Here is a 10,164-nt window from a genome sequence, read left to right as displayed (position 1 = left end):
CGATGCAATTACTTCACTACCACTCAAAAATTATCTCTATTTTTAGTCTCTCAAATATTTCTAAAATTACTACTTTTTGTTTTGTTTTTTAACAAGCATAACCAAATTTTCTTTTTATTAAAGCATATGGGGCAATTTAAACAAATTAAAAGTAGCACAGTTCTTAAAATGGCTTTATTATATCTGATTGAACACATAGGCAAAACTTTCCATTTATTTCAGTCACCTAGATCAGTGTTTTTTAAACATCTTAGGAAATCACTTGGGACACTTATAAAAATAAAAATTCTGCTTCCCACACCAGAGCTACTGAATCAGGCTCTTGGGAAAGATGAGTATCTTTTAAGATAGAAAGCTAATTTTTGAACCCCTCTGAAGAGTGCCCAACTGGAAATAAACATAATATATCATTGCAGTGCAATGATTCTGGGTATTTGATATAATTTGTACAAAAGCTGTTTAGCAATGTTTTATTTAGAGTTATAGTTGCTTTCTGACTTGTGCAACTTCATCTCACCTGGACAAGTTTTGAGATTAGATGTTTCTGGGCCCGATATCTCATCCTATTGTGTATTCCTCCCCCTGCCCCGCACTCCATGTTCTAGCTCTTCAAAATACTTCTCTTTAAGAAGTTACTGTTTTCAGACTCAATCTTTATGCAATCACCAAAAAATATTGTTTAAATTTCAGGGGGTATTTTATTCAATTTATTTGCTTTTAAAATTTTAAAGCTTTCTTTTGCATTGGAATTTGTAGACTCTTTACAATGCAACTTTGACCTTCACTTGAACATCATTTGATAGCAAAAGGATTAAACAATTGTGGATTGTTCTATTATCCCTACAGGGAACATGAGAACTTCAAGGAATTACATATCACACAAAAGAAACTACATTTAATGTGACTGAAAGATGTGGAGGTTAGAAAGTAGACTTTCCAGTTTATGTCCCCAGGGCATGAACTAATTGAAATAGCTATGCAATCTCATAGGAAAAATGGAGTAATTTTTTATTCATCTGGTCCCATTAGGAAACTTGTCTTCTCTCTCCCCTCGGAATAGATGGAATAGTCAGATTATTTGCAGGTAAGCAACTGAAACTTGCTTCATGTGAGTTCATTAGCATAAAATATTTATTACTTTTAGTGTATTTTTATGTGCCTTATGCCAAGGTTAGGAGTTAATTCATGATATAATTTCTGATTAGAAGAAAGTGAATGTTTTGTTTTTAAAATTATTTAGTCTTTTGGATATGTTCCTCTTCATTACTGATTACTAATATATATTTATGTTCCTAAAAATCAAAAGATGAGATAATTAGGCTATATTAGAAAGATGGAGAGATGAAAGTTCAAAGAATGTTAAGATTTTTGTGTCAAGTCAGTGAATGAGTTATGGTGAAAAAATATAAGAAAGAAATACAGATCACAGGATAGGAATAGTTTATTTAAATAAAAAGAGAGGAGTTCATTACTTTAACTTTATGCCTGACGCTGACAACCACTAATGCTTTGTATAAAAATGGGAACACAAAAAACAATAGTTTATCCTCTGAAACTAATTTGTCATTTTGCTTTTCTTTTTTTTTTTTTAGATTTTATTTATTGATTTAAGAGAGAGGAGTGAGAGAGAGAAAGGTGGGGGGGCAGCAGGGGAGGGAGGGAGGGAAGCATCAACTCATAGTTGCTTCTCATATGTTTGTGCCTGACCAGGCAAGCCAAGGGTTCTGAACTGGCAACCTCAGCATTCCAGGTCAACACTTGATCCACTGAGCCACCGCAGGTCAGGCTAATTTGTCATTTTGGATATCATGGGATATAAAACATACACACTCTTCATGAAAGTAAGAGGCCATTTTCACTGCCTTTAATATATTTTCAAATGTTTGGCATTACAGTTGCATTTTATTAATATTTAGACATTTTAAAACATTGCACCATTTTCCTCATGCACATTTCTTAGCACCTCCTTCTGCTTGAACCAGAGGACACAGTGTCTTCATGTTGGGGCTTCGCCAAGATGGCTGCTTTCTAACTTCCAAACAGAGATGTCAGAAAACTGATCAGACAACCCTCATTTGAACTTCTCAGTTTTCACTGTGCATTACACTTTCAATTTTGATTGAGCAATAAGCACCTTAGTAAGTGCTGTGTTCCACCCACATAAGGAAGCTGTGCTTTTTGCTGAATCTTATAGTCTCTTTTTAATAAAGCTTTTGGCTGGCCTTGGTAAAACTGCCTGGCCCTGAGAGGTGACCACGATCCATACTCAATGTTTTCAAAATCACAGCAAAATTAAAATTTATTTTATTTTCAGTTTTCATTTACTTTCAAAGATTCTTTTTTAGTAAAAACAAAAAATTTAAACCAGTGCACAAATGGGTTTTCTAGTGAACCTGAATACTGGAATTTAAATTTAAATTCAAGGAAAAAAAAAAGATGATTGAAAAAAAAAATCTGTAGTCACAAGTTCCTTACAAAGCATACAGAAGTGCCCTTACAAAACGATGTCTTGTTTCTGGTGAAATGGATCTTCCCTTTATCTGACGTCAAGTGACTAAACTATTGTTCTCCTCAGAAAGACTCTCAGCTAGGATTTCCACTTGTCTTTATATTTACTCAGTAAAAGGTGTGTGTGACGATTCACTTTCAGAGAAAGAAGAAAAGGAGAGAGAATCCACGTCTTTAAGAAGCTAAGGGACAAAGTGTTGAAATGGCCTGGGCAGTGTTCAGAGTTAACGCCAGCAAGTCAGATGTTCACCTGGGGCTCAGTTGGGAAGAAACAAAAGAAAAATCAATATGCAGTCACAAAACAGCCTCATTTTTCTAGCAAGTGACCTTCTAGACGAATTTCAAGGAAGCTGTCCCTTAGCAACAGCCCTGAAGTCCAGACACTGCCCTAACCCCTGATGGTCCGCTCCAGTGCCTGCCTGGAAATCAGACCTACTGCTGCGCCTTCTCACCAGGGAAATGCACGTGGCAGCGGTGGCCGCAGGTGCGCTACTGCTCCTAAGCATGGGCTGGACTTCAGACTCCCTCTGCTCACCCACTATTTTTTATAGAGACTGCTGGATCCGTCGCTACCCGGGTCTTCTCATTGACCTGGAGGAGTCTCAGAAGATGGGAGCTCAGTTCTTGAGGTATTATACTGAAAGCACTGGCCAGAAATGCAGTAGGAGCTGCTGTCTTAGGAAGGATGGTAAGTATTAACGCGATGTCTGAGCAAAAATAAGAGGAAACTTCCAAAATGAAGACCTAAGTATGGGGCCAGGGAACAGTAACCACAACTAGGGGAGATGCCCTAAGATGAGGGGGGAGGAGAGAGGGAGGGATGCTGAGACTGACTCGCAGTTTGGGACAGTGTAGGCTCGATTTACAGGTAAGCAATGAACCAGAATGCTATGGAACCCACAGGTAACGTAATGGGGAAGCCTCTTTTCTTCACTAAAGTGCTACCTGAAAATATTTCTCCAAGTGTCAACTAGCAATATTTCTCCAGCCTAAAATATGGCATATTTAATTTCAAAAATATTTATAATACCTTTCGAAGTTTTTTTTGGTTATATTGGCATTGTTTCAAAATTTTTGATGTACTTGTTTGTATTGGCCAAATGTGGGAGGTATTGAACAGGAATTTAGGTTGTGTGTGATTCATATTTTGAAACAAATAGGGAGATATAGGTCAAATAGCAAAAAAAAAAAAAAAAAAAAAAAAAAAGAAAGAAAAAAGGAAAGGAAAGAAGAAGGAAGGAAGAAAAAGGGAAAGATATGTTTTGATATGTTTTGTCTGCAATCCAGAATGAGGGTTTAATAGCATCCATATGGCACAAACAAAACCTGTACTTAGGAAAAGACTTCATTGTTACAGGATTTCAAGTTACAATTGTCCAAAGACTCCTTTCATTTATTTTTCATTCTTCCAAGATTTTAAAGCTACTTAGAAAGAAACAACAAAGCAACACAATACTTGAAAACAGTTCTCTTGGTTGTTCCACACTGTCTTTTCCGTGGTTGGATTCCGACTTACTGACTGCCAGTGCCTCCCATCCAGTTATGTATTAAGATTGCTGGCATACAAATTAGAGCTACTTGGAGAGTCTGAACTGTCAAAACATAAAAAATTATAAAAAAAAAAAAACCTCAAAGACTGGAGTGCAAGAAGCTGTCACAGACTAGGTCCTCAGAAGATAATCAGGCACAGAAGAGATTTAATAGAGATTTCCTTGTATTAAGGAAAGGTAGCCAACTCAGATTTTCACTTTAGAGAAGCTTCTAATTCCCTAATCTTCCCTGAGGGGCGGGGGGGGGGGGGCCTCTTCAGCCTTTTCTCAGGGCTTCAGTTTCTCTCCTTGCACCAGGGAAGCTGTAGCCTCTGGACTTCCATGATACTGTAAGCATCTAGCAGAGTCCCATGATTTCAGAGCCTTTGTGGCTTCCTGGTTGTGACTTTCTTCCTTGAGAAGAAAAGTAAGCAAATACGCATCCCCGTTTTTTAGCCGGAAGTCAGAAGAACTGACGAATGCCTCAATGCTGCACTCACTCACCTGCTCAGAGGGCTTCTCTGAATGTATGCGAAGAGCAATGTAAAATGCTTGTAATAACTGTTCCCTACAGCACTAGCTTTCTTATCGGAAATTTAACGTCTAGATTTGAACATTTTTTTTATTCCTTTCCCTTAAACTTTACAGCACGGCCTCGGGGAATGTGTTTGTAATCTATCATGTGTTAGCAATGTGTTGTTAACGTCTGTCCTATTCTGTCTCCTGCTAAGTAACTCCGTTGGTTAGAGCATCGTCCTCATAGTCACCTGATAGCCCTTTAACAGAATGGGTCAGGGCACACACAAGAATCAACCAGTGAAAGCATAAATAAGTGCAACAACATATTGACGTTTCTCTCTCTCTCTCTAAAATCAATAAAAAAAAATTTTTTAAAGTAAAGAGTGCAGAAACATGGAGTGTCCCAGAAGTAATGGAAACTTAACCTTATGCAGAAGGAGTGCAAGTTCAGCTACAACAGCTGTAGGCTCCTCTGAGGTCTGGTAATAATATACAATCACTCTATTAAAGAAGTTGATACTTTCTAGCCAATGGATTATTTCCCATTATGTGGTTCCCACACTACAGCAGGGAAATGCGTGTTACACATTAGGGAGGATGGACCAAGGATTTGCACTTAACAAGTATGACTTATAGTTTTCCAGAAATCACACGATATAAGGGGCAAACTTACTTAGAAAAGGAAGGTAAGATGATGAGCAAGTAATGTACTCACACCCACTGCATTGCAAATGCTAACATCCTTCTCTATCTATTCCTCTCCTCTTTAACGGGGGTCATTGCTATTTCTGCCCTCTGTTACTCACTGCTCTGTTATAGTATTTGTCCTTTCATTCTCCTGTTTCTTTCTCTGGTGAACTCCAGCACTGTAGCCTTCTGAGAGGGTATTGCACCTCAAAAACTGATTTTTTTTTTGTATTTTTTTAAAAGGGTGATTACCACAGTTCACAATGTTCTGTAAAAGGTCTGACCATAAGTCCTGGCCAGTTGGTTCAGTGGTAGAGTGTCAGCCTGGCGTGTGGAAGTCCCAGGTTCGATTCCCAGCCAGGACACACAGGAGAAGCAACCATCTGCTTCTCCACCCTTCCCCCTCTCCTTCCTCTCTGTCTCTCTCTTCCCCTCCCGCAGCCAAGGCTCCATTGGAGCAAAGTTGGCTGGGCGCTGAGGATGGCTCTGTGGCCTCAGCCTCAGGTGCTGAGGATAGCTCCGTTGCAATGGAGCAACGCCCCAGATGGGCAGAGCATCGCCCCCTAGTGGGCATACTGGGTGGATCCCGGTCAGGCACATATGGGAGTCTGTCTCTTTGCCTCCCCGCTTCTCACTTCAGAAAAATACAAAAAAATAATAATAATAAATAAAAGTTTTAATTAAAAAAAAAGTTCTGACCACAGCCCTGTGGTGCACTGTAAACCCAGTATTCCTGAGATAAATGTGTTACAGAGCTCATTAAACTGGTAGAAATGAGGACTGTCTGCAGAGGTATTTGCTTGTTTCCCTTCCAGTGGCCTGTAACCTGGCTGTCTTCTACCATGATCCTGTTCATGACAATGTCAACTGCCTCCATATTCACTGCCCAACAATGGAAAGCTGCATATTAGAGACTGGAACCAGTGCCATATTATACAACATAACAGACGGTAATGGTGTATGTCTTTTGTATGTTGGAGAATGTGGGTAATATTCTAGTAGAGGCAAAGAACCTAGAAACTGGCTGGCAGGAGCCATGTATGAATCCCTAAGTCGTTCTTTTTCAGTGAACTCTGTGTGGGCACTCAGGACAGAAAAGTTTGGAGTGTTCAGGACGGAAAACTAAAAGGCGATCCCCTTTAGTTTGACATGTTCGGCAATGATGAGTTTATTCCAGACAATAACAAATCAAGTGATTGAACAAGAGGTTAAGCATTATATTTCGTTTATCACAAGTGCCCTCAGCAAGAGCCAGAGTAGGCATTTCCACTCTAGTGGCTAAAGGTACCACTAAGGAATAAAAAGAAGCTCGATGGCAGCTTTGGGGCTTCCTGACATTGCATGGAGTCTACAGAAGTGGATGTCGGGCACAGGGAAATGCGCCACTGCTTATGTACCTTTGTGTATCATTTGTCCCAAGATCACCAGTATATTTTACTTTAGAAAAAAAAACCACTGAGTGTTCTTTGCCCATGTATATAAATAATAATCTCAGGGTGCAAATGAGTAAACATGAAAGAATAGTATTTTGTCATCGAAAGGCAAAGGAGATAATTCACTGATTTGTACTTACTGAACAGCTAATGCTCCAGCGTGTGCTCAACACTGCAGAAGACTGCAACCCGTGTCTGCCTTCAAGTTCCCTCTACTAGATTATAAGGATTGATGTGACAAGTCTTGCGACGAGTGTTAGACATAATTAAATACAATAATGTGTGATACGGCCTCAAGGACAAAGGCTTGAAAGAAGAGCCAACTAAAGTAAGCTAGATAATTCAGAGGCTTCAGGGAAGAAGCAAGACAGGAAGTTCTGCATCACAACACGGCTAAGTAGGAAACCTGGTCTGGTGACAATAGGGCATGTTTGGGGCCGCACTGAACATCTCGGTGAGGGAGTGTAAAAAACTGGTACATGGGCTTCGGTGTCCTCAGTGCAGAGGTGACACTGGTTGGCGAGAACAGTCTCTTTGGAAAAAGAGTGGGAAGAAGAGAGAACCCAGCAGAAGGCCAAGAACTAAAGATTGTGGTAACTGCACAACCAGTAGGGACCAAGAAGAGAACCAGCAAAAGAAAGAAAATAAATGAGAAGCAGGCATTTTGGGGTTCTAGGAGTCATGGAAGAAGAATTTCAAAAAAAGATGGCCAGCAGTAGCAAGGATAAAAGGAAAGCCAAAGCAATGAGACACACATGATCAGAAAATGAGGAAACTACTTATAACCTCAGAAGCATAATTTTGACAGAATAGTTAGAATAGAAACAAGATGACAGGAGGCAGAAAACAAAGTCAGAAAGGAAATGAAGGAAATAGATATTAGAATGTTTGGGGAGGGAAGGAAAGAGGGAGGAAGGAAGGGAGGAAGAGAGAGAGATATAGAGGGAGAGAGAGATATAGAGGGAGAGAGGGAGGGAGGAAGGTAGGAAGGGAGGGAAGGAGATGGAGAGAGATAGAGGGAGAGAGGGAGGGAGGAAGAAAGGGAGGGAGGGAGGGAGATGGAGAGAGATAGAGGGAGAGAGGGAGGGAGGACGGAAGGGAGGGAGGGAGGGAGATGGAAAGAGATATAGAGGGAGAGAGGGAGGGAGGCAGGGAGAGAGGGAGAGGGAGAGAGAGATATATAGAGGGAGGGAGGAAAGGAGAGAGGGAGGGAGAGAGGGAGAGAGAGAGATACAGAAGGAGGGAGGGATGGTGGGTGGGAGGAAGGAAGGGAGGGAGAGTTTTTTCTTCCCTTTAAAGTCAAAGTAATATTTGCATATGTCTGAAATCAGAGGAAAATGAGTTAGTTTACAAGAAGAGAGAAAATACTGAAGACAAAGCCAGGACCCTCAGGAACTGGAAAGGGATGACATTTAGGGTTTTGCTCATGACTTTGAATAGTTACACTGCTCAGGCAGTTTTGTTTGTTTTGTTTCTTTATTTAAAAATATCATATATCTCAGATGGTTCCTGTTTCTGTAGCTCGTGCACTGAGTCACTATCGCTGCCCAGAAAACCCGGCAAGCAGGAAGTACTCTCCACGATGTAGCCAAATCTCTTTATCACAGAAAGTGTCCTAGAAAGTTAAGATAAACCCAAATGTGGCCAGTATGCTTCTAAGCCTTTCGGAAATAAGCAATTATCTTGGTTCAGCAACTCATAGTGGCAAAGCCCAAGACTTCCCCAAACTGTACATTGTGCTCCTCTCTTTTAAATTAAAATAAAATGAATAATGCCTTACTTTTCTTTCAGGTATAGATCCAGATTTGCTGGTTTTTGGACAATCACCTCCCACCTATCTAAATACCCGTTCTTCATCTAATAGATGGGACAGACTAAGAAATCCAAAAGCTATGAACTTAGATAAACAACAAACCACCATGATAAACCAAATGCTACCATCAATAGAGGCTCTGTCGTCAACCACAAACCAAGATTTGGTTGTAAACACAAGCAATAGCAGGTATTCCAAGGAATTAACCACAGATTCTTGGGCAAGATTTATTTCCTTGAATGATTCCATTGCCACAAAGGTAAATAAGGTGTCACCCAGTACTGATTTCATCAACAATCCAGATAACAAGACTATTTCTCCTTTCTTTGTGCCCGTAGACACGGAATTTTCTCATACGCCCATTCCATCCCGACTCAACAGCAGCAAACAATTACTGAACAAAACCAAAGGGTACAACAGCAGAAACCACACATCTGAGAACGAAGACAAAACACCAGCCGGGGCATCTGTGACTTCAAAGACGTGGCTGATTCCTGTGGCCCTCTGCGCCTCCGTCATCTTTCTTTGCTGTTGTATAGTCATCCTGGCATTTGGACGCTGTCACAAGAAGCGGGGCCAGTATAAACCAGGACAGAGAAAGTCAGGGTCCAGGCAAATTAAAAACGTAACATTCTAAAGGAGAACTCTTAATAGTAAAAGCTATAAGAGAGTGTAAGCTTTCAAGAGTATCTCTTTTAGTTGTCTGCAAGACAAGGGCAGTTCGGCTGAAAAAAATGAACACATAGGATGCCCACTCCTATTACCAGTCTCTAAAAAAGACTAATCCTTGATAAACTTGCTTTTTTATTGTTGCCGTTTTTTTGAATAGTGTACACTTTGCCAAGTTCCAAAATTCTGACCTCTGCAGGAGTGATTTAGTATCGTGAGAGAGATACAGTTCTAAGTGCTGTACAGCAGTGGTCCCCAACCTTTTTTGGGCCACGGACTGGTTTAATGTCAGAAAATATTTTCACGGACCGGCCTTTAGGGTGGGACAGATAAATGTATCACATGATGGAGACAAGCGTCAAGAGTGAGGCTTAGACGGATGTAACAGAGGGAATCTGGTCATTTTAAAAAAATAAAACATCGTTCAGACTTAAATATAAATAAAACGGAAATAATGTAAGTTATTTATTCTTTCTCTGCGGACCGGTACCAAATGGCCCATGGACCGGTACCGGTCCGTGGCCCCGGGGTTGGGGACCACTGCTGTACAGGTATTAACCAGTGAATCCTCACAATTCTGTGAGTTAGGTATACTATTATTAACCATTACTCTATTGCTATCTATATACTGTAGTATAGTATACCATTGTATAGTATCTGTATACTGTTATACAGATGAAGGAACTGAGAAGAGAGACTGAGTATCTTGCCTAAAGTCACACAGTTAGTAAGCCGTGAAGCCAGGACTTAACAGGCAATCTGTTCAGAAGTCCATGCTGGACATCACTGTTAGACTAAAAGCTGTCATTTTCTTAATAAGCATGTGACAAAGATACAGGGAGAAAAATACTGTAACATTTTATTTGTCTTCCATCAAGGTCCAATTCTTGTTACATGTTAATAAAATCTTAGAGTGGTTTGAGCAAAATAGCACTCTAAATTATTAGTTACTAACCCATTTTCTAATGATGACACAGCTTTCACTAATCATGGCATGGAGATCTTT

General features: G+C 40.2%; 1 protein-coding gene across 1 annotated transcript; it reads left to right on the top strand.

Moving 5' to 3' along the window:
• The first annotated feature begins 2,967 nt into the window (after positions 1-2,967).
• Positions 2,968-9,126, top strand: MANSC4 (MANSC domain containing 4). Its single transcript, XM_066363277.1, has 3 exons — positions 2,968-3,196; positions 6,059-6,193; positions 8,468-9,126. Exons 1-3 carry the CDS (start codon positions 2,968-2,970, stop codon positions 9,124-9,126), a joined length of 1,023 nt encoding a protein of 340 aa, XP_066219374.1.
• Positions 9,127-10,164: the final 1,038 nt, after the last annotated feature.

Source organism: Saccopteryx leptura, chromosome 2 (genome assembly GCF_036850995.1).
Source record: "Saccopteryx leptura isolate mSacLep1 chromosome 2, mSacLep1_pri_phased_curated, whole genome shotgun sequence".
NCBI lineage: Eukaryota > Metazoa > Chordata > Mammalia > Chiroptera > Emballonuridae > Saccopteryx > Saccopteryx leptura.
Note: the sequence above shows the minus strand (reverse complement) of the source record. Positions and strands in the feature narration are given on the sequence as shown.

Excerpts from the sequence above, each read along its gene's own strand:
- MANSC4 (XM_066363277.1), top strand. The coding sequence starts at position 2,968 with ATGCACGTGGCAGCGGTGGCCGCAGGTGCGCTACTGCTCCTAAGCATG. Across the intron at positions 3,197-6,058 it reads CTGCTGTCTTAGGAAGGATG|TGGCCTGTAACCTGGCTGTC; the intron begins GTAAGTATTAAC and ends TTTCCCTTCCAG. Across the intron at positions 6,194-8,467 it reads ATTATACAACATAACAGACG|GTATAGATCCAGATTTGCTG; the intron begins GTAATGGTGTAT and ends CTTTTCTTTCAG.